This window comes from Marmota marmota, unplaced genomic scaffold (assembly GCF_001458135.2).
Source record: "Marmota marmota marmota unplaced genomic scaffold, marMar, whole genome shotgun sequence".
In the NCBI taxonomy this organism is placed as follows: Eukaryota; Metazoa; Chordata; class Mammalia; order Rodentia; family Sciuridae; genus Marmota; species Marmota marmota.
Window position 1 is genome coordinate 2,442,523 of NW_025999880.1, and position 24,625 is coordinate 2,467,147.

Here is a 24,625-nt window from a genome sequence, read left to right on the forward strand (position 1 = left end):
TGAACTCAGGATCCTCCTGCTGCAGCCTCCTGAGGGGCTGGGATTACAGGCACCTGGCCCTGCTATTCTTCCAGAGACACGAGCTCCTTCCTTTCCTTTCCTCCCTTCCTCCCTTCCTTTTTTCATTTTGTGCTGAACTTTCACATAGGATTTTTAAACCTTGCTTTTGTTGTTTTTTCCTAGTACGTTTTCATTATAAGCAACAATAATAGCCAGCTTGAGCTGCCATAACAGCATACCGTTGACTAGCTGACCTGAAAGCAGACACTTTTCCCCCGTCACAGTTCTGAAGTCTTTAGTGCCACAGTCATCTTTCTGAACAGTTCAGATTTGGGGCAGTGATTTCTTCCTGTCTTGTAGACAGCTCCATTCTTGTTGTGTCCTTAAATGGTCTTTCCTCTGTGTGTGTCTGTGGGGTCTGGGGAGAGATAGAAGGAGAGAGCATTTAACCATAATTACATCCTCAGATCATTTCCAAATATATCCACACAGGGGGCTAGGGCTTCAACATAGGAATTTTGGTGGGGATGGGAATACAAACTCTCAGTACATAACAATACAAATGATAATCATTCTATTATTCTCAGTCTTAAAAAAAACAATCATTTGACATCCCAAATTTTAAGTTAGTTTGTTTAACTATGGTTCTTATATTATATTTCATATTTACTTCCATTTTAAGATAATAAAACATTTTGTCAGAAATTTCAAGGTTAACGGTATTTCTATCTTTAGCAGATTCCTTATTGCTCTGAGTATATTGTCCAAACCTGGTATAGGCTGGTGCCATTTACTATTTCAACCTGGTCTCCCACATTTTCCTCCTAATATCTAGACTCTGCTTTTTTTTTTTTTAATTGTGTGTGTGTGTATGTGTGTGTATTTCCTTTCCATTCTGCATATCCATCCAAGTCTTTGTGAATGGTAGGCAAGTATTCTACTACTGAGCTACATTCCCAGTCCATATTTAGGTATATTTTCACTCCTTAAACATTGTATTATTTGTCCTCTGACTGATATTCTCTTGTGTATGTCTAACTCTTACTTGTCACTTAAATTCACTAAATTTTATTTAAGAAAACTTCCTTGACCCTATGTAAAATGTTATATCCTTCTTCTTCCCTTACTTTTCCACTTAAGTTGAGAAGTTAAGTTAATTCTGCTTGGCCCATGTTCAGTGCTTCGTTTTCTTCATCAGTAAAATGAAGGCAAAGATTGTTATCTAAAATAACAGATAACATTATATGACCTCTATAAATATTAGTTGTTGTTTTTTTCTGTAATGATAATACTTTCAGTGGTAGGGATCTAACCCAGGGCTTGGCACATGCTAGGCAATCACTGTGTCACTGAGCTGTATATCCTTAGACCTTTTTATAATTATTTATTTTGAGACAGAGTCTCCCTAAATTGTGCAGGCTGGCCTCAAACTAGCAATCCTCCTGCCTCAAGCCTCCCAAGTAGCTGGGATTATAGGTACATGCTACTGAGCCCAGCAGTTTGGTACTGGGTGTTTTTACTATTACTAACCTCCTTCACCAGTTTTATATTTATCAATACCAATTAGAGTATCCCTTCACTGTGTTTTTATTAGAAATAAGCTTTTATTTTGTCCCCACATATTAAGTCAGTAATGTTTACATACTTAATATTGCATAAATTTATATTGAATAATTGCACTAATTAATTCCACTGAAGTTTTCATAATTTTGAAAAAAACTCTAGCAGGGCAGAGATTAAATATTTTTTATTGTGATTACTCATGTATTGAATAAAACCAACTCATTTCTAAATTGTGGTATCAATAAAAATCACCTTCCTCTCTGAATTAAGGGGATGATCTATAAGGACATGTTAAATGAAGTGCAGGAATGTATACCACAGGTAATTAAGATTGGAGTACATAATAACTATTAGTATAAAAATATCTTGTAGAAACCACTTTATTTGAGAAATAATAATAGTTTGGGCATCACAAAAGAGAATATTCTTTATTACATTGGAAATTGAAAAAAGAGGAAGATATCTTCAATTCTTGGCAATAAGCTTGACATTTCTAAAACAGACCTGGATATCTTTAATTCAGTAATTTATTGATCTGCTTTCCAGTGTTACTTCTGCCAGCTGAGCTCCTGGAAGCTGCGAAGTACAACACATCTACATTTTAAATAATTACCCCTTCTTGGCAGGGAAATTGCTTTTTAATCCATTAATAAGAGCAAAATGAATGTTTATTTTCAAGTGAAACAGATTGAGCATGTACCCCTTTGAATGCTTGTCTGTGTATTTAACAGAAATTCCTCTGGTTACTAAGTGCTGCATATTTAAAGGTTATGGTGCTTTGGGGTTAAGTGTTAAAGAAGTTTAAATTGTAATTTTTTTTCATAAAAGTTGTTCCCATTGTTTGTAGTAAGGCATAAAAATACCTTGTCTTTATTTTTGTTAATATCTATAATACCTCACATGTGTATAGAGTAATGTGCTTTGAGATTTTTCATCTGACAGCTCTTGTTTGTTACTACCAGCCACCAATACTGTATCATTAACGCAGAGGCAGCTTTGAGAATTTTTTTGCCCTATTTTTCTGTAGAAGGAGATGTTTCCATTCTACGTCTGTATTTGCTCTCTAGTTTCATCATTTTGTACAGTGGTACCTTTTATTTGTGTAATGAATTATTCCCTGAAGTATTAATTTTCAGAAATTTGCTCTGTGTTCCCTGTGGCACTGTAATTGAATTACAGTTAGAAGAAAATGTGCAGGATGACTTACTTTTAGACATAGTAGGTACAGTGCATGGGGCTCATGATACTCTTTGGGTTCCATCATGTTTTAATTTCTTTAAAAACAATAACAACAAAAGGATAAAGTTTCATCTTAATGAAATAAAATTGATAAAATATAAATACAATTTTTTTTAGGGGAATGAGGCTCACAGAAACAAAATACATAAGTTCCACGAACCTCCTAATGTATCCTTGGGTCCTCAATTTCCACCGGTAAGTGAGGAACCCTGCCCCTTTTCACCACTACCACTACCACCACTGCACTTCCACTTGATTGAGCAGATGTGTTCAGTTAATACTCAATGAATTGGTGGAATATGTGAATGCATATATTGGAATATTATGGAGAACTGTGAATTATATATACATATATTTAAATATGCTATAGATAGTGACATTGTTATAGAGGTGTATATAATAATTAGCTATCTTTATTATCACTCACACATATTTATACACACACCTATAATAATATAGCTATCTAAAACAGATATAATATGAATACTAAAATAAATATAAGCCTAGTACTGAATTTTCAAAAAGGTGAAAAAGCATAAATGTGGCCAAACACATACATGCAGAAAAGCCAAGGCCTGTTCTGACTTTGGTTTACCAGTATCATCAGTAACGGTTGTGAAATCACTGAAGGTTGTATATGTGTCACTTCACCTGGTTGCTTCTCTGTGATGCCCTTGCCCTTCCTTAGCTTGAAGCTTTTTTCACTGTTCTCATTCAGATTGAACGTTACTCTGAAAACAGTCCAGATATTTCTCAAGGATGCATACATTTCAAGGGAGATTTATTATGTATAATAGGGTGGGTACCTAGTTGGGAAAAAGTTGGGGAGATCTAGTAGGAGCAGGGATAGAGGTCCAGAATGTAAAGATGAAAACAGTAAGAGAAAGGGACTCTTAACAGGATGAAATGAAAAGTATGATTAATTCTTCTCTGTATCTGAAGCCTAAAAAGGATGATAGCTAGAATGCTGAGAAAGTAGAAGTTGTACATAGTAATTAGAATTCAGAATTAAGTATAATCTTAAATTTCTAGAAGTATAACAAATTGATTAAAAATGAGCTGATTTCATTATTTAAAGAAATGATTAAATATGAACTAATTTTTAATATTTTTCCTTTTGTTGCTTTTTTCTAAGATTTAAGTGTATATAAAATGCCTGCCCACCCAGTGATTTTTTTCATATATCAGCCATTGTTCTTATATTCTTTCTTTGTTTTGTTTTAGTTATTTGTTTTGCAGTTCTGGGGATTGAACCCGGGATCTCACACATGCTAGACAAACTTTCTACCATTGAGCTATATCCCCACACTTTTTAAAATTTTATTTTGAGACAGGGTCTCACTAAGTTGCTGAGGCTGGTGTTGAACTTGCGATCCTCTTGCCTTGGCCTCCCTAGTAGCTGGGATTATAGATGTGCCCCGCTATGCCTATTTTTTTTAATCTTATATATATTCTTTCTGAAACTTACTCATATAATCATGCATTGATAATGTTCATGTAAGTACAAATTGGAATAGAATACATGTTAAATATTTTTGAAACTTTGACTTTTGTCTACTCATACTTGGCTCCTAGGCTAAAACCCTGATTCATTTCTGTTGTCTTTTCCTGTATATACCTATGGAATGCATGGTTCTTGGTGTTTTGACCACCCATTTGTCAGAGGTCATGTTGGAGATGCATTGGCCTTTTTTTGACCCCTTGCTGTATGTCTGTCTCTTCGCTTCCTCTCTCTGCTGTATTTGAAGTTGTTGTCATTCATTCTTCCCTCCATGGGTGCAGTGGCTGTTCTAGTGTTTTCATTTGTAACTGATCCACTCAGCATCACATCTTTTTCCTTTCTCCATTTACTCCATGTGAAACCATCTCGTTTTTCTTGTCCCTCACCTATATTTTAATTTAGGCTTATTTTTACCAAAGTGTACTTTACAAAATATAAATTGTACAGATTTTAAGTGTAGAACTTGGTGAATTTACATACACACACACACACACACACACACCTCTCACATGCAACATCTATATCACATGTCTCTAGAAATTTACCTTTCCAGTAACATTTTGTATTTCTACCACTAAAAAATAGGTGGATAAAACAAAATGGTATGCATTGTGTCTCCTTGTTTATTTCTTTTCCTTTATTGTGCTGTTCTTGGTGTTTTGCTTTATTGACCATTTTGTGTACCAAATTCTTGTAAACATGTATTCAAAATGTGCTTTAATGTGAACTTTGAGCAGTTGTCTGTGATATTAATTTTCAATTAGTTGAGTGCATATTTCTGTAGATAGATTTTCTTTGAGGTCAGTTATGTCTAATATTGCTGTGTAAATACCTATAGAGTGTGAATACCTAGCATTGTGTTGAGACACACACACACACAAGCACTTTTATCTTTAGACTTCTAAATTTATATTTCCTACTCTGAATTTCAAGCAATCATGTTGTTTCTACGGTTCTTTTAAGATATCAAATTAAGAAAGTTTATCACTTGTTGTTTTCCTGAGTAAAGTTATGAGTCAAATTAATCTTCCCAAACCATACTTTCTTATCTTACCAATTCTGCTTCTTTATCTAAGTAATTTAACATTCTTGCAACTTTTACCATTGCAGGGAGCCTCCACTTTATTATGTGAGAACAAGAAAAAAATTATTAAATTATGATAGTATATTTTCATAAAAATCTTTCATCAATCTTCCACCATGCATAATAAACAGTAGTGTATTACTACTGTTTACTATGGCTAAATTTATGTTAAGTGAATGTTTAAACCAAAAGTAATCAATGCAAGCTAATTCTACATTTATATAGAATTCCAAAGGAGCTAAAAGTAGCCAAATCAATCATTAAAAAGATGAGTAAATTTTGAAGACTTGCACCATCTGCATTTCTGACTCAATCTAAAGCTACATTAATCAAGACTCTTTTGCAGTAAGGCAGCGGAGCACAACAGACACTAGGATGGCAANAAAAAAAAAAAAAAAAAAAAAAAAAAAAAAAAAAAATAAAAATAGATAGATCAATACAATGAAATAGAATACAGAAGTCAATCAGACTTAGTCATTTGATTTTTTGAGAAAAGTGTCAAACAATTCAACAGAGGGCAAGTGTTGATTTCCCAGAAAATGGTGCTGGAACAACTGGGATATACTTTTGGAAAAAAATGAACCTTTAGTTAACAACAACACACATACACAGTGTACACACACACACACACAAATTAACTCAAAATGGACAATCAATGTAATATAAAAATCTAAAATATTAAACTGCAAAAAGAAATCAGGTTTATATTCTTCTGACATTGAAATATAGAAACATTTCTTAGGATAACAAAACCACATATCATAATTAAAAATTAAAAGTCTTGCTGGGTGTGGTAGTTTATGCCTGTAATCCCAGCGGCTCCGGAGGCTGAGGCAGGAAGATCTTGAGTTCAAAGCCAGCTTTAGAAAAAAGCAAGGCTCCTAAGCAACTCAGTGAGACCCTAACTCTAAATAAAATAAAAAACAGGGCTGGGGATGTGGCTCAGTGGTTGAGTGCCCCTGAGTTTAATCCCCAGTATCCTGTCTCCCCCTAAAAAGTTAAAAGCTGGGCCTGGTGGCACATACCTGTAAATCCCAACTACTAGGGGAGGCTAAGGCAAGAGAATCACAATTTTGAGACCCGCCCAGGAAACTTAGGGATATTCTGTCTAGAGCATCCCTGATAACAAATAAATTTGTGATGGGTAGTAAAAGTAAATCCAACTAAAAATGTGCAAAAGATTTGAACAATCATATCACAGACAATATTCAAATAGCCAGTAAGCACATGTAAAACTTATCAGCATCTCTGATCACCAAGGAATATGGCAAATTAAAACTATGAGAAATTATAGAATAACTTTTATGAAAGATTAAAATATAAAAAGATGGACAATCCAAATGTTGGTGGGGCTTTGAAGATTATGTGACTATAAATAATGTAGCCACACTGGGAAATAGTTTCTTTTCTCTTTTTCTTTCTTTTTTTTTGTGGGGGGGATTGGATACAGAGGATTGAACCCAGGACCCTGCACCTGCAAGGTACATACTCTGCTACTGGGCTTCATCTCCATCTTTTAAAATTTTTTTGGGGTCAGGGTTTCGGTACTTCCTAGATTGGTCTTGAATTTGGAATCCTCTTGGCTCACCTTGTGAATAGTTGGGATTACAGTTGTGTATCGGCACACCTGATTCTGGTTTGTAGCTTCTCATAAAGTTAAACATTTTAATATATGACCCAGTCGTTTACTTCTAAATAATTACCATAAAGAAATAAAAATCTATCCATACAAAGACTAGTACTTGAATCTTCTTAACAGTTTGAGTCACAATATTAAAAATCTGGACACTGCTGAGGAATAGGTATATAAATTGTGGTTTATTCTTATAATGAAAGAGTATTCATTAATATAAGTCAATGAATGAAGTTCTATTACTAGCAGCAAATAGGCTCAGGAAATACTATTATTATATTTACATTAAATTCTAAAGAAGGCAGTATTAATTCATTGTGACAGAAAGCCAATCAGTTGGAGCCAGATGAACGGGGAGGAGGTGATAGACTGCAAGTAAACACAAGGGAATTTTTTCTGACTTAAAAAAAAAAATCTTAATTCTAGTGGTAGGTACATAAGCTGTCTATACTTGTTAGAGTCATCATACTGAATATTTAAAATGAATGCATCGATTGTATTTTTTGACAAATGAGAAGAAATATACTGAATCACTTTGGAAGAACACACGTAAACATATATTACTTTCCTAAATGTCTATTTCATAAATAAATCTATTGGAAATGATGAATAATATAATACTTCATATTAAAATCTATTGGGGGGTCAAAGATGTCTTCCTTAGTCCAACAATTTTACAATTCAAAGTGAAATAAAATAATTTAAGTAAAAAAATACAAAAATACTTAATTTCTTACTGCTAAAAATTCAGAGGATGCATATAAGTTAATGAAACACATGAGTAAGAAAAGTGTCACTGATTTAGACTTTTCTGCATGGAACATATTAGGGCAATATTACTTACTTTGTTTTCATTTATATTGGTTATGGACATACAGAACTTTAGGAAAGAATCATACAAATCATCTCCTGTGTTTTATTTGGTAGTGTTTACTTCATTGCCTTTTACAGGATGTTATGTAGCGTGGTTTATAAAGATTTATTCTGAGGTCTGGTGGTGTAGTTCAGTGATAGAACTCTGGTGTAACCTTGCACAAGGTCCTGGTGTGATCCACACTGGGGTTGGGGGGAAAGAATAACAATAATAAAACAATGTGAAATTGCAAAGATTTTACTATATTCTGCGCTCCTTAAGTGGAAAAACACATTGATGAGTTTGATTATTGGCATTTTTGGACAGCTGAAGAAATGTGCTGCTCTAAGCTTCTTAAAAAATTGATGCTTTGTATATGGACCTTGAAACCATTATTTTTAAGCATTCTTATTCAAGTAGAAAGTTTTATTAGATTTTTAGTAGGTATAATATTATTAATGGTTTTATGTAATCTGAGTGGGTTAGAGATTTCTATTGGTATGAAAATTCTTATAGTTATATTTACAAATTTGGTTTTAAACATTATAAATAGTTTGTCAGTTTTCATCTATAAAAGTATTGATTGAAAAGTAGTACACTACAAGTATTTTTGCTAAAATATGCAATTTTTTTTGAGTGATGCAGAATGAATTCTTGTAAATATTTGTTTGACCTAGCATATCAATGTTTATGTCTCTTTTTGGAAGAGAGTGTGAATAACTGGTAATTTGTCTTCCAATTCACATGTGGGCACATGATAAAGAACCATACAATTAGATAGGTGTTATAAATAGGATATGGGAAAAAAGACAAACCTCCTCATGTTTCCAAGATTTTATAGCATATTCCCAGTGCAGCTTTGCTACTCTTTAATTTTGCTTTTTGGTCTAACCAGCTGACGCCCAGTTGAAAAGACTTATGTTCTTATGAGGCCGCAAAAGACTTAATGTTCATTCTCCAGCTACCTCAGATTTGGGAGAACGATGTGTACCATCAGCAGCTCTAGTCCCCACCCTCTAACACTAACGCTCATCTATCAAGCCTGAGGTTGAGAGCGAGGGAGAGGAAGCTTCCAGATAAACATACAGCAGTGCCTAAACAGCTAATCACTCTAGGCTTCCGCTTCCAGGCCCTATAATTAGAAGTCCTTCTTTTCCTTGTATTCCCAGATGACGCAAATGCTTTTTGTGGCTTGGCACCTCATTTGGGGTGTGGGTTTAGTTTATGGCCAGGCCAGAGTCTGGTTTAGTCTTCTGATGCTGCATAAATAGGTCTCAAGCCACAGTCTACTTTGCATGAATTTTTCCTATTATGTATTTGCTTTTTAACTTGTTTTCTAGAAAAAAGAAAACGCTTACCATTTCCTTAGAATGTGTGCAAAGGAGGAAATTGTAAATTAGAAGAAAGCACATGACTATGCAGCTCAATACTAGCTATTTCTTCCTTTTCTCTCTGCTTCTTCAAAATTTTTATAATATTTTAAGCCTTTTATAAGAAAATAAAATTTATTGGTGGATTACAGAAGCTCCCACATTTATTATGGAGTAGTGAAAATATAAAATACTTGAGATACAATGACACTAGGTAGAAGTTTTCATTGGACTCGTTCCTGAAAAATATGAATTGGTTTTACATAGTAACAACTAGGCAGAGAAAAATGTTTGTTTAGAAATCTAGGAGCATATTGACAAGTGTTTGTGAATGATTATAATTCATATATAAAACAATAATAGTTGATTTGGTAAATTAGGCCTTTTATTTGAATGCCCATTCTGAATAAAATGTCAACATGATTTTAAAAGAAGTATATATAGCAAAGCTTATCCATATTATAAAGGAATACATGTGGGTTATAAACCCTAGTTCATCTTATCCTGTCAGAATGATCTTTGTATTAAATTGTCAAATGCAGAAAATCATTATTTTGTGTGAGGAGGTGAAGTCAGAATACAGTAGTAAAATTGTTATAAATCACTCAGCAAAAAAAGTAGGAGGGATGGGAAAAATACTACCCCCAAAGACAAAATGATTTGTTGTTTAAATAAAAACAATAGAAGAATATAAAGTGTGTCACCAAATGACCATAACTTGGTGCATAATTATTAAATAAATCATTAAATATATGTTATAGTTAATAGGTTATTAAATTAAGGGTAATAAATAATACTTTTCACCATCTAAAATGTGTTCTCTTTGTAATAACTAGGAAAGCATCATCTGATATTTTACCCTAGCAACTAGAGTCATACCTTAGTCACAGAAATAGCAAGCTCAATATATTTCATTTTCATTAAATGACTACTTTATGTCCCCACATATTTTTAATATTCTTTTTTTGGAGGGAGTACCAGGGATTGAACTCAGGGTTGCTCGACCACTGAGCCACATCTCCAGCCCTTTTTTTTTGTATTTTATTTAGAGACAGGGTCTCACTGAGTTGCTTAGCACTTCACTATTGCTAAGACTGGCTTTGAACTCTCAATCTTCCTGCCTCAGTCTCTTGAGCCACTGGGATTACAGGCATGTGCCACCTCACCCAGCTATTCTTAATACTCTTTCATGCCCTTTTCCTCTGAACAAGGTAAAGGTTTGAAAGTTAACTAATATGACCCCACTTCTTGAAAATCTGAGTAAGCTAATAAACCATCCATCTTACAGAAAACAGTTATAGTATCTGCACAAAATATAAAGGAATAAACGTACAAAGTTAGATATGTGTAATGTAATCTCTGGAACAACCCATTAATATGTAAAGATCCATAGCCCTCAAACTCATTGGTAATTAAAAAATGAGTGTTAAAAATAATCAAATGATAAACTTAGGTGCACTAAATGCAAATGATCTAAAAACACCAATTGAAAGACTGGCTTTAGAAAGAGAGAAACTGCATTTATCTACTATTTAACTCATTTTATTATTTTTTAAAACTTTAAAATTTTTAATTTGTTCTTTTTAGATATACTTGATAGTAAAGTATATTTTGACATGTTATGCATACATGGAGTATAATTTATTCTAATTAGGATCCCATTCTTGTGGTTGTACATTATGTGAAGTTTCACTGGTCATGTATTCATAGATGAATATAGGAAAGTCATATCCAATTCATTCCACTGTCTTTTGCTATTGCTATCTCCCCTCCCTTCCCTTCATTCCCTTTTATCTAATCCAATGAACTTCTTTTTCTTTCCCCTTCCCTCATTGTGTATTAGCATCCACATATCAGAGAGAACATTTGACCTTTGGGTTTTGGGGATTGGCTTATTTCACTTAGCATGATATTCTCTATATCATTCATTTACTGGCAAAAGTCATAAAGTTGTTCTTTTTTATGGCTGAATAATGTTTCATTGTTATATACCACATTTTCTTTATCCATTCATCTGTTGAAAGGCATCTAGGTTGATTCCATAGCTTAGTTATCATGAGTTGAGCTGCTATAAACATTGATGTTGTTGTCACTATAAGTATGCTGATTTTAAATCCTTAGGATATATTCCAAAGAGTATTATAACCCAGTCAGTTGGTTCCATTCAATTGGTTCCATTCCTAGTTTTTTGAGGAATCTCCATATTGCTCTCCATAATGTTGCACCAATTTGCAGTTCTACCAGCAATGTATGAGTATACCCTTTCCCCCATATTCTTGCTAACATTTATTGTTGCTTATATTCTTGATTGTTGCCATTCTGACTGGAGTGAGATGAAATTTCAGTGTAGTTTTTTTTTTACTTAAAAAAATTGTTTTAATTAGTTATACATGATGGTAGAATGCATTTTGACACATTGTACACAAGTGGAGCACAACTTCTCATTCCTTTGGCTGTACATGGTGCAGAGTCACACTGATTGCATAATCATGCCTTTATTTAGGGTGATAATGTCTGTCTCATTCCACCTTCACACCCACCCCCTCCTATCCCTTCACTCCTGTTGCCCAATCCAAAGTTCCTCCATTCCCCCCTACCCCACATTATGGATCAGCATCCGCTTATCAGAAAACATTGGACCTTTGATTTTTTGGGTTTGGCTTATTTCACTTAGCATGATATTCTCAAGCTCCACCTATTTACCTACAAATACCATAATTTTATTTTTCTTTAAGGCTGAGTAATATTTATATACCATATTTTCTTTATCCATTCATTTGTTGAAGGGTACCTAGGTTGGTTCCATAGCTTAGCTATTGTGAATTGAGCTGCTATAAACATTGTTGTGGCTGTGTCACTGTAATATGCTGTTTTTAAGTCCTTTGAGAATAAAGCAAGGAGTGAGGTAACTGGGTCAAATGGTGGTTCTGTTCCAAGTTTTCTGAGGAATCTTCTGCTTTCTAGAGCGGGTAGATCAATTTGCAGTCCCACCAGTATAGTGTACCTTTTTCCCCACATCCTCACCAACACTTATTATTGCTTTTATTCTTGATAATTGCCATTCTTTTTTTTTTTTTCTTTCTTTTTGTACTGGGAATTGAACTCAGGGGCACTCGACCCCTGAGCCACATCCCCACCCCTATTTTGTGTTTTATTTAGAGACAGAGTCTTACTGAATTGCTTAGTGCCTTGCTTTTGCTGAGGCTGGCTTTGAACTGGTGGTTCTCCTGCCTCAGCCTCCTGAGCTGCTGGGATTATAGGCAATAATTGTCATTCTGACTGGAGTGAAATGGAATTTTAATAACACTTTTTGTTTGCATTTCTCTAATTGCTGGAGAATTTGAACATTTTTTCATGTGTTTATTGGCCATTTGTATTTCTTCTTCTGGGAAGTATTTTTTCAGTTCCTTTGCCCATTTATTTATTGGGTTATTTGTTTTTTGGTGTTAAGTTTTCTGAGTTCTTTATATATCCTGGAGATTAATGCCCTAACTGAGGTGCAGATGGCAAAGGTTTTCTCCCCATTCTGTAAGCTTTACTTTTACATTCCTGATGTTTCCTTTGCTGTGAAGAAGCCTTTTAGTTTGATAACTGTCCCATTTATTGATTCTTGATTTTACTTCTTGTGCTTTAGGAGTCTTGTTAAGGAAGTAAGTTCCTGAGCCAGTATGTTGGAATGTTGGGCCTGCATTTTCTTTTAGTAGATGCAGGGTCTCTGGTCTAATGCTTAGGTCCTTGATCTACTTTGAGATGAGTTTTGTGTAGGGTGAGAGATAACTCATTTTAAACACAATCATCTTGATAGTTATAAACTGAAAGCTGTAATGGTGATGTTAACATCAGAGAAGTAGAATTCAGAGCAAGGAAAACAAACAGGACCTTACGTTAAAAGGGCTGATTCAAGAAGAATTCATAACAATCCTAAATGGGCTAAATGTGTGTGAATCTTGAAAGTAACTGCAATTTTTTTCACTTTGTGTGTGTGTGTGTGTGTGTGTGTGTTTCTAGGGATTGAACTTAGGTGGATTCTACCACTGAGTCCATATCCCCACCCCGTTTTATTTTTCACTTTGAGATAGGGTATCACCAATTTGCTGAGTCTGGCCTCGAACTTGTGATCCTCTGCCTCCTCTGAGTAGCTGACATTGCAGACATGCACCACCACCTCCAGCTAGCTTTAAACTTTCTGAGCTGAAATAACTGTTGAAAAATAAGTATATCCACAATTATACTTGGATTTTTTTTTTTTTTGGTACTTTGAACCCAGGGTCACTTTAACACTGAGTTATATTCCCAGCCCTTTAGTCCTGCCCCTTTTGTGAGGCAGTTTCTCACTAAATTCCTTAGCACCTTGCCAAGTGACTGAGAGGCTAGACTCCAACTTGTGATCCTCTTGCCTTAGCTTCCCATGCTACTGGGATTACAGGCGTATATAACCATGCCTGGCTTTGAAATTCTAACTCACAAATATTATTCAGTAATAGAAAAAGTAAGCAAAAAATCATAAAGACATTAAAGATCCCCAAAATATTAATGATTAACTTGAATGAATATTTACAGAACACTCTAGGTGTTCAGGTGTATATGTACGTGTTACCAAGCTACATCGTGTTCAGAGCCACAAAAGAAGCTTAAACATGTAATTCCTTTTTACATTACTAGTGTGATAAGTAGGTATATTGAATAAAATTGCAAAAAGACTGAGTTTTAGTTCCATGGGTGTTATAATTTTCATAACTCATTGTTCTTGAAATGATTATGGATTCTCTAATTTTGTTCTTAAAGAATTTTAAAGAATTCTCTTTGGCTGGGTGCAGTGGTACATGCCTGAAATCCTAGTGGCTCGGGAGGCTGAGGCAGGATGATGGAGAATTCAAAGCCAACCTCAGCAACTTAGTGAGGTCTTAAGCAACTCAGTGAGACCCTGTCTCGAAATAAAATACAAAAAAGAGCTGGGGATGTGATTCAGTGATTGAGGGCCCCTAGGTTCAATCCCCAGTTCAAAAAACAGAACAGAACAAAACAAAAAACTCTCTGCCAGTGACATGGAAAAATCACAATACCTGCACATTTAGTAGTCAGCTTTACTGATATATCATCAAGTTGGATGTGCACAATAAAAAGATGTTTTGATTTTTCATTTTGGAAATTTTTATGTCCTTGCTATTTTTTGTTGGTAATAATTTAATATTTACAAATAGTTTTTGAAAGTATTTATCCACATACATAATAATTTTTATTTTTATCCTGTTTGTTTTTTTTTTCCCCCTTGTCTTCCAGGAATGCTTTTAGTCACAACAGACACACTTGGCCATGACTTTCACGTCTTCCAAATTCTGACACATCCTTGGTCCTCATCACAAAGTGCTGTCCACCATCTGTACACTCTTCACAGGGGTGAAACTGAAGCTAAGGTAAATTGTGTATTTTTCCAAAAGGTGATTTCAGTGTATAATATGACATCTAATCTAGTTGGTCATTTTTATCACGTTGGAGCTTAGTATTTGTGAGAAGGTGTTGTTTTCTGTGATAGAATGGGTAAGAGTAAATTAAAAAAAAATTCTTCTTTTGACCCAACAATTACATAAGCAATAGATGACCACCTTATGGTTAAACATTCAAAGAATTTTGATGCAGTGGTGTTTCAGCTTATCAGCTTATTTTGTTCCTTCCACTCTTCTACCATTTCTTACTCCAGAGAAAACACTCCATTCACTTGATGTCTTTTTCTCCAGACCTTTTAGTATGTTATTTTTGTTCTTTTTACATATCTAAGTATGTGCATACATATGTGTACATATATATATGTATAAATACACATTGACAAGTACACAAAATAATTTATTTTCTTAATGAATATGGTTATCCTGGAGGCTGTTCACTATGGCTGTTGAGAACTAATTTTGAGGGGTAGGTACCAGGGATTGAACTCAGGACACTCAACCACTGATTCACCTCTCCAGTCCTATTTTGTATTATATTTAGAGACAGGGTCTCACTGAGTTGCTTAAGGCCTCACTAAGTTGCTGAGGCTGGCTTTGAACTCTTGATCCTCCTGCCTCAGTTTCCTGAGCTACTGGGATTACAGGTGTGTGCTGCCACACCTGACTGAGAAGTAATTTTTTGCATCTGTCACCACCCCTGCAGTTGGTGACGTCAGGATGGTAGGTAGTGAAAGATCATCCATGGTGGGTCTATATTGGATCATGAAAATTGTCAAACATTACAAATCAGGGTTACCTAATCTTTTTCCTCAGAGAGCCAGTGCCTAAACATTTACACTCACAATTGGGCAAACATGCATGGCACAAGTACATTCATCCACGTACTTTACTGGGTGTTTTATTAAGCACCATGCTTACTAATTTACATGTACTTAATATTCTTAATACCAGTATTACCGGTAGATACTGTGTATCATCTAATGCAGCCTAAAAACCCAGATAACTTTTTGTTTCATAAGGGCATTGGCTATCCATTCACTCTATATTTGTCATTCTAGGAGATTGTTGAATGATCCTATATGATATATGGAGTATTCCATATTTTTTCAAAAGCCTAAAGTGTTGTTTCACCAAAGTAAATGCCTATAATCAAATAAAACATCTTAAATATATAGAAATTAATCAGTGCAAAATGAAAAATAACAACAACAAAAGGCATTGAACTTTACTGCAAGTAACTTGTTCCTTTCTATACTAAAAATTGATAAATACAGGGATGGTATCTAGCATTTATCCTGCCTTTCTTATGTCAATTTAATAAGATACTGAATGAGGGAAAGTTTTTCTGTGAAAGAATTCCAACATAAAAATAAGTAGAAGAATAGAATTTTCTTAAATTAGTGGATAATCATTAGTCTAGTTTTAGTGGGTTAATCTTACATTGCTAAAGTAAAACTGGTCTTAAACCAATATGATACAACATGGTATTTACAACATTATCTATGATTTATTATTGCCCAGCCTTTTAAATTAAACTTGTATCTAATTTACCTTCTAGATGTAAGTAGTAAATTTTTTTTTTTTTTTTTTTGGAACTGGGGCTTGAACCCAGGGGGCTCTACCAGTGAGCCATATCCCTAGCCCTTTCTATTTTTTTTATTTTCATACAGGTCCTACTGCATTGCTCAGGGCTTCACTAAGTTGCCTCATCCTCCTGAATCACTGGGATTACAGGCGTGTTCCCCCATGTTCAGCTATAATTAATACTTTAAAGAAAATACATAGTGTGACAAGGGAAACAACACTATTAGAATACAACCAGCCAATTCTAGAATGTTCTAAAATGTAAATGTGACCTCTTTTTTTCCAACAAATAATTTTAATAGGAAAATAAAAGTTGGTGTTTAGTAGAGGAAAAGTGAACTGTTGTAGACTAAGGGAGACAGAGAATATCATCTGAATACATAGTGTGGGCCTCATTGAATCTTTTTTTCCCACACAAACCAAAACAGAAAAAATATTTTTCATACAAATAATAAAATTTAAATGTTTGACTTATGAGATGATTTAAAAGAATTTTGAAAACCTCATTTCTTAGTGATAAGTACTGCAATTGCTGTAGGTGATAAGTATTGCAGTTGGTATAAAGATACCTGGAATTTGATTTCAAATAATCTAGCAGTAGGAGAGCATAGTTTAGAAAATACAACAAATGAATGAGAAAAGAAAAGGTAGGGAACAATGTGTGAAGAGACGTTTTTGAGACAGTTGGAGAATATTGTCCAGCAATTGGGTATTATTTGATATTTACCAAGTATTATTAAATTTTTGGTTGTTATTAAATTGCTAATTTGCATTAAAATTCTGTCAAGACAGAACAATGATATATATTTAATAAAATTTATAAAATGTTAATAATTATTGAAGGTGGGTGATGTCCTTGTAAGGTGGTACATTTTATCTTATTTTAAAATTTTTGCATTTTAACATTTTGAATATGTTTAAAATTTTTTCTCTGATAAAGTAAAAATAAAATAAAACCTGTCAGTATTATGCTTTTTTATTTACTTCATAACATGATTTACTCTTAATTTTCTAAATCTTTATTAGCTATTGTGTTTAGAGTAATTCTTTTGACTAATACAAAGGATATTGTGGAGATTTTTGTTTGGATCACATTGAGATTACATTTTTATATTGTTAGAATTAACATTCTTATGTAAGAGAATTTTTGCATGTAGGAATTATTACAATTTAAAATTAAACCATTCTAGTATGGGAAAATACTAGTATGGCAAAATATTATTGTTTTCTACCAAATTCATATCTTCCTGCTTTGGTAGACTCTCTTATGAGATTAAATAGTTTCCAGCAAATTTTCTTTGTGAAATATATTTTCTGAAAATTGCAATAGATTTTTGCTTTTTTTTAAAAAAAAAAATTTAATAGTTGTAGATGGACAGCATGCCTTTATTTTATTTATTTTTTTATGTGGTACTGAGAATTGAACCCGGTTCCTCACACATGCTGGGCAAGTACTCTGCCACTGAGCTACAGCCCCAGCCCAGGTTTTTGCTTTTTTAGTTTTATTTTTCTACATTATTACATTAACTAAGAACTATAAACCATTGTGCAATATAGTAGTGGATTTTTTATTGTTTTGCTTTATTTCTACCATCTTTGTTTTATAAGTAATACATAAAAACATTTGGAAATTCAATTTTAATTTTTTGAATGTAAGTTTTGTTCAGTTTGAGGTATATGGAGCAAAACATCAAAGTTATCCATTAGTGTGTCTGCTCCTTGAGCAGCTTTGCTTTATTATGACTTGTTGTGCCTTCTTTAGATCCCTTCCATATTTACATAGGTTCCCCCTACCCTTCCCCTGTACTAGGGATTGAAACCCAGGGTTATCTACCACTGAGCTTCATCCCCACACTTTTTTTTATATAATCCCAGTGATTTGGGAGGCTGAAGCAGGATCATCTCAAGTTTGAGGCTAGCCTTGGCAATTTAACATGGCCCTAAGCAACTTAGTAAGACCATGTCTCAAAATAAAAAAAACTAAAAAGGGCTGAGATGCACCTCAGTGCTGAAGCACCCCTGGGTTCAATCCCTAGTACTGAAAAAACCAAAAACAAACAAAAATCAGTGGTTTTATCACTCTAATTTGAATTCTAATATTTACAGATTGTCTGATAGTTTTTAATAGCTACATGCTCTCATTTCCACTTAATATTTTAAGGAAAACCCAACTTACTGCTTGATAGGCTCTTGGCATTTTCATGGTCCTAACTCTATTTCAGCTTTATTTAAAATATTTAAACATGGAATTCTTATCCCTTACTGAGCATTTTTTTCTGATTTTTAATTCTTATTGCCACAATTCAGAAGAAACTATAGATATGAAATTTAAGAGACTGTAGATATGAAAAAATATGCATTTGTTTCTTCAAATCAGTTATTGTATCCTGAAGTTAAAGTTGAGAAATCTTAGCCTTTTTTTTAATGTCATGGTAAAATGCATTTAACATAAAGTGTACTATTTTATGTATTTCTAAGTGTACGGTTCAGTGGTGTTAAGCACATTGCCATCGTTGTGCAACCATTACCATTATCTGGGTAATCTTAGTTTCTGGCAGTGTTTTTCTGGCAGCTAAGTTTTTTATGCTCTTGACATCAAACGTTTTATACTAGCTCTTCGTGGGTAAGAATCTGGAGAATATAGAGTTTTAGCCACATTCAGTATCGTCTCATTTCTTTTAGTGTTCCCACCATGCAAATTATTATTTATGTGTAAATTTTAGTTCATTCATGGACAAATATGAGAATATTCAACTTCTCATAAATACAATGTCTGCCTTCCTCCCTAGAGGTCTTGAACCCCAGAATACTGTCAGAGCTACATCCCCAGTCTTTTCATTTGTTTGTTTGTTTTTATTTTGAGACGAGGTCTCTTAAATTGCTGAGGCTGACCTCAAACTTGCAAGCCTCCTGACTTAATCCCAAGTAGCTGGGATTACAGGCATGCACCACCATGCCTGGCTACTGCCTAATTTCTTCCAACCAGAAGAAATTTTAAAAATATTTTTACTTTCTTGAGTGTGAAACATGTTTATTATATCTCTTATTTAAGAAAACATCTTATAAGAATTACTTCTAAAATTGCTGCTAAGGTTAATAACAATATCAAATTAAGACTACACTGAAATTTTGCCTCACTCCAGTCAGAATGGCAATTATCAAGAACACAAGTAACAATAAATGTTGCTAAGGATGTGGGGAAAAAGGTACACTCATACATTGCTGGTGGGACTGCAAATTGGTGCAACCACTGTGGAAAGCAGTATGGAGATTCCTCAGAAAAATTGGAATGGAACCACCATTTGACTCCTCAGTATATCCCTCAAAGGACTTAAAATCAACATACTATAGTGATACTATAGTGTTTGTTTGTTTGTTTTTATTTTGAGACTAGGTCTCTTAAATTGCTGAGGCTGACCTCAAATTTGCAAGCCTCCTGACTTAATCCCAAGTAGCTGGGATTACAGGCATGCACCACCATGCCTGGCTACTAACAGGTTTATAGCAGCTCAGTTCACAATAGCTAAGGTATGGAACTAACCTACAGGCCCTTCATCAGATGAATGGATAAAGAAAATGTGGTATCTATACACAATGGAATATTACTCACAAGACTGAATTACTAAAGACCAAATGTTCTCTTTGATATGTGGATGCTAACACACAGTCAGGGGCAGGGAGGGAAGAATAGAAGTTCACTGGATTAGACAAAGGGGAATGAAGGGAAGGGAGGGCAGATGGGAATAGAAAAGATAGTAGATGAACATAACTTTTCTATATTAATATATGAACATGATCAGAGAAACTCCACATCATGTACACCACAAAAATAAGATCATAATTAGAATAAGTTATACTCCATGTATATATAATATGTCAAAATACACTCTACTCTCATGTGTATCTAAAAAGAACAACAACAACAACAACAATAATTTCACTATTTCTTTTCCATGTCTAGGTAGAGTTAATCCTTCTCTTTCTTTAAATTTCTTTTCTCATTTAATATTCTTCTTTCTTAGGCCTCTTGACTTAACTTATACTTCAGTATGGTTCTTGTTTGCATTTTGACTGGTTGTATACTTGTCTGTCTACACTAATATTGGGTTTTAATTTTAAAAAATAACTTGTGGACCGGGAATATAACTCAGTTGGTAGAGTGCTTGCCTCGCATGCAAAAGGCTCTGCGTTCCATCCCTAGAATCACACACACACACAAAAATTGTTAATATTGATTATTTTTTGCCTAGGGCCTTTCAAATATCTACACATATTTTTTTTTTCCTGGAACCATTTAAAAGTAGATTGTCAACATAGTTCTCTGTTATCCTCTATGCTTGAACATGTATTTACTACAAAAGAGAACATTCTTCTCATAACCATAAAATAATCATCAAAATACATATCAATAAATTTCTGTTATCTAATTTTTAAAGTTCCTTTGACTTTGCTGCTTGTCCTAATAACTAGCAAATGGTTCTAGTTCAGAAATTTAGTTGTCTTCATTTTGGAACAGTCTACTTCATTTCAACACAGTTTGTCATTCTTTCTTTGCCATTCATGATTTCAGCACACTTGAACACTGTGACCTATTTATTTTGTGGATTGTTCTTCAAATTTTTGTCTGATGTTTCCTTATAATTAGATTCAGGTTAATCTTATTTGGTGATAATGTCACAGAGGTGTTGCATCCTGTCAGATGGAGCATGATTTTGATTTGTACCATAATTAATCATTTGGTTGGTGTATCATTATATCATTTTGTTCTCATAGATTCCTTTTTTCCAATGGGTTATATTTGTTCCATAATTATTTATTTTAGTGCTCAAAATGTCCCATGTTTGACCAGTGGGAGCCCACTACCTGTGTAATTGTGTCTTTGAGTGTAATCTCCACCATTTTTTGAAAATTCCTTACTTTAATTCCTTACTAAATTGCTTACTGTCAAGTTTAATTACCATTTATTTTTGTTTATTTTGTATGGAAGTTTTAAGACAGATGAGCATTTTAGGTGAACATTTAATATTTCAGTATTCTGCTGGGCACGTTTTATTTCTTTATTGTTTTAAATGCTGTCCTGTCTCTTCTGCTATCAGTTTGCTTGACCTTATCTATAACCTTTTAGTATTTGAATATTTTAGACACTTAACATTTATTTTTGATATCTTCTTTCTGTTAGTGTTATTTCCATTTATTTTATCTATATGTCCAATCTGGAAATAGAAACTTTTAATTTTCTTGATGTCTATTGGAACAGTGTCTTATATATGTTTGGTACAATGTTTGCCAACGCTGTCCTTTTTTAACAGGTAGGCAAATCAAATAGAATTCATTAAAATGATTTTGCTCCAGGATACACCTGTAATTTAGAATTATCTAAACAGCAGCTATCAAGATCTTAGATCCTCAGTCAGTGACCATAAAATTGATTTTTATGAATGTCTACTGAAAATTATTTTGAACTGATAAAGTTTAGCACCATTTATTAAATCTGTACAGCACATGATCTATCTAGCCATATTCGTGTACTTCAGAATCATATTATTCTGAATTATTCCAACAACTCTTAGGGTACTTTAATCAGACAAGGAAAAAAACAAAATTTTGGATCTAATTATGTTGAATTAAGTTGTTTTGTGGTCTTTGACTTGGAATATCCTCTGCATCTGACAGTAATTTTCCTCATAAAGCATATATGCAGTAAGAAAAATAGTCCTTGTTTCAACAGTAAGTATAAACCTTACAAATACTTTGTTAATACACTTCTATAATATCTTCCTCAAACTGACTCAAGTAATTTTTTAACTTAACCTGCTAATTTTGGTATATATCATAATTGCTTTTGAACCATCTATACATCAGACAAGTGTGAATTTTAGAAATAGTCCTGCCCGATAATATGACTAGTATCTTTGTCAAAGGGAAAGACACATTTAATATTGTTGATTGATACTATTAGATGGCAATTTGAGATAAAATCAGATTTTTAAAGTGTATGTCCCAAATATTGCCTAGTTATGCTTATACAGATATTCAAATTTAATTGGATTTTCTGTATTTTTATTTGGAAAATCTGGCAATCCTGTACATGCCTCTGTGGTCATGAGGTTTTCTTCAATTTCCACCAAAACCCTTAGTTTTATGCATATATAATTCACATAATATAAAATTCATTTTTAGGTGGTAAAATTCGGTGTTTTTTTTTTTAGCTTGTCCTTAGATGGAGGCGAACCATCACCAACCATCACAAAAATGAAAGATCATTTTTGTCACCCTTAAAATACACCCCCTCACTCCTTAGCTGTATGCTTGAATGCTGAATAGTAACTATATAACCAAAGACAAGCTAATTCTTTATCAAAGCTTCAAGTTACTCATCTTTTCTGTACCTACTTCACAGGATTTATTGAGAAGAAAATCATAAATACTATATATACAGTTCTTAGCAAAGCACTTGCCACAGTGATTGCCAAATAAAGTGTCTTTATGAGGACCTCCACTGTTGGCCAATATAGTGTAAGAAGGACAGGATTTACCCTTCTTCCTGAAACAGCTAAACATTTAATAGTGTTTTTTTTTCTAGACATTGTTCATAAAGCTTTGAATGATGATGATTTATTCCAGCATACTGCCTTGAAAGAGCTTCCAGTCCACAGTACAGAAAAGGGGACCCAGTGGAACCTAATAGTCTCCCTTAGGTAATGAGATACTGCTAAGAGTCTAGGAAGTCCAAGGCCATAGATTCTGGGGACAGAGTACTAGATGCCTGAGAGCTGCAAAGAGAGAATTCCAAAGATCTGCATAAGACCTCTGAGAATGAGGAAAAAAAACCACCATCAAGCCCAAAAGGAAGAAGTAAATCTGCCGTTGTTCAAAGATGATGTGATGATATAGAAAATCTTAATGATTCTATAAAAAGACAACTAATGAAATGATTTTAACAACATTACAGGATATAGATCAATATACAGAAAATCGATTGGACTTCATATTAGCAACAGTCAATTGATTATTTAAAGATATTTAAAAATATAAAATACTGATATTAACATGTACAAGACCCTTACTCTGAAAACTGGAATTGCTGAGGATAAATAAAAGCCTAAATTAATGGGAAGTTGGACCATTTTCTTGTGCTGGAAACTTAATATCATTATGAGATGATTTCTTTCCAAATTGATCATAGATTCTTTGTAATCCCCATCAAAATCTCAGCAGGATTTTTCCCCATTGAAATTAAATAGCTAATCCTAAAAATTCATTTGAAAATATGTAGGACTTATAATGGGCAAAATAACTTGAAAAATAGAAAAAAGTTGAAGAAGGGCTGTCACTATATGATAGCGAACTTATTAAACCTATGTTAATCAATAGGGAATTCAAGAATTTGCCATATGTATGTACAGTTGATTTTTGGCAAATGTGTATAGATGAAAAAAGATTCATCTTTTAACAAATTAACTCAAATTGGATGATAGTTAGTAGTAAAGTGTGTAACTATAAACATTTTATACAGAAACAGGAGAAAACTTTGCTCCTTGTGTTATGCATAGATTCTTAAAAATGTGACCCCAATATAAAAATTTATTAAAGAAAAATTGATAAATTATAGTTCATCAAAATGAAACACATGCTCCTTGAAAGAAAACTAAAAATAAAATAGCACAAGTTCTTTTGCATCCATAATTCATTTCAGAAACTCTCAAATGTCAGTGAGTGGAGGAACTGAATTTCTCATATCTTGTATCTTGCTATTAGGAGAATGAACTGGTATAGCCAGTCAGAAAAATCTTAATATTCATTTATCGTTGATCCTAGGAGGCTTAGTCCTAAGGAGACTGTCCACAGTTTAAAATTCACATTTTTCTGGATTATGTCCAAAGTTATTAATACTAATTTCTTAAAATATTAGAAGTTTACTCTTATGGAAGTCCAAAATTAAAGTTTAAGCAAGGCTGTACTCCCTTTGTAGATTCTGAGGAAGAATCTTTGCTTTAACTTTTCTAGCTTCTGGTGGCTTTCAGCATTACTGGACTTGTAGCCACATAATCAGTCTGTTTCTCTGTACTCTGCTGAGTCTTCTAAACTATAGCAATATTAATTACTGACCTGAGAACATCTTACCCTTTTGCCATGCGTATTGGTGCATCCCTGTAATCCCAGCGGCTTGGGAGGCTGAGGCAGGAGGATTGCAAGTTCAAAGCCAGTGTCAGCAACTTAGCAAGGTGCTGAGCAACTCAGTGAGACCTTGTCTCTAAATAAAATAAAAAAATAAAAAAAAGAAAGAAAAAGGGGGCTGGAGATGTGGCTCAGTGGTTAAGTGCCCTTGTGTTAAAAAAAAAAAAAAGTGCCCT

The 24,625-nt window shown here is 33.7% G+C and overlaps 1 protein-coding gene across 9 annotated transcripts in view; it reads left to right on the top strand.

Moving 5' to 3' along the window:
* Bcas3 (BCAS3 microtubule associated cell migration factor) overlaps nucleotides 1-24,625 on the top strand; it is a 575,967-nt gene that overhangs the window by 194,380 nt on the left and 356,962 nt on the right. For all 9 annotated transcript variants that reach the window (XR_007342273.1, XM_048788041.1, XM_048788067.1 and 6 more), the window contains one exon: nucleotides 14,524-14,657. Coding sequence is in view for 8 of the 9 variants with exons in the window: in XM_048788041.1 (XP_048643998.1) it covers nucleotides 14,524-14,657 (134 nt within the window). In the remaining variant the exon portion in view is untranslated. The remainder of the gene's footprint in view (nucleotides 1-14,523; nucleotides 14,658-24,625) is intronic.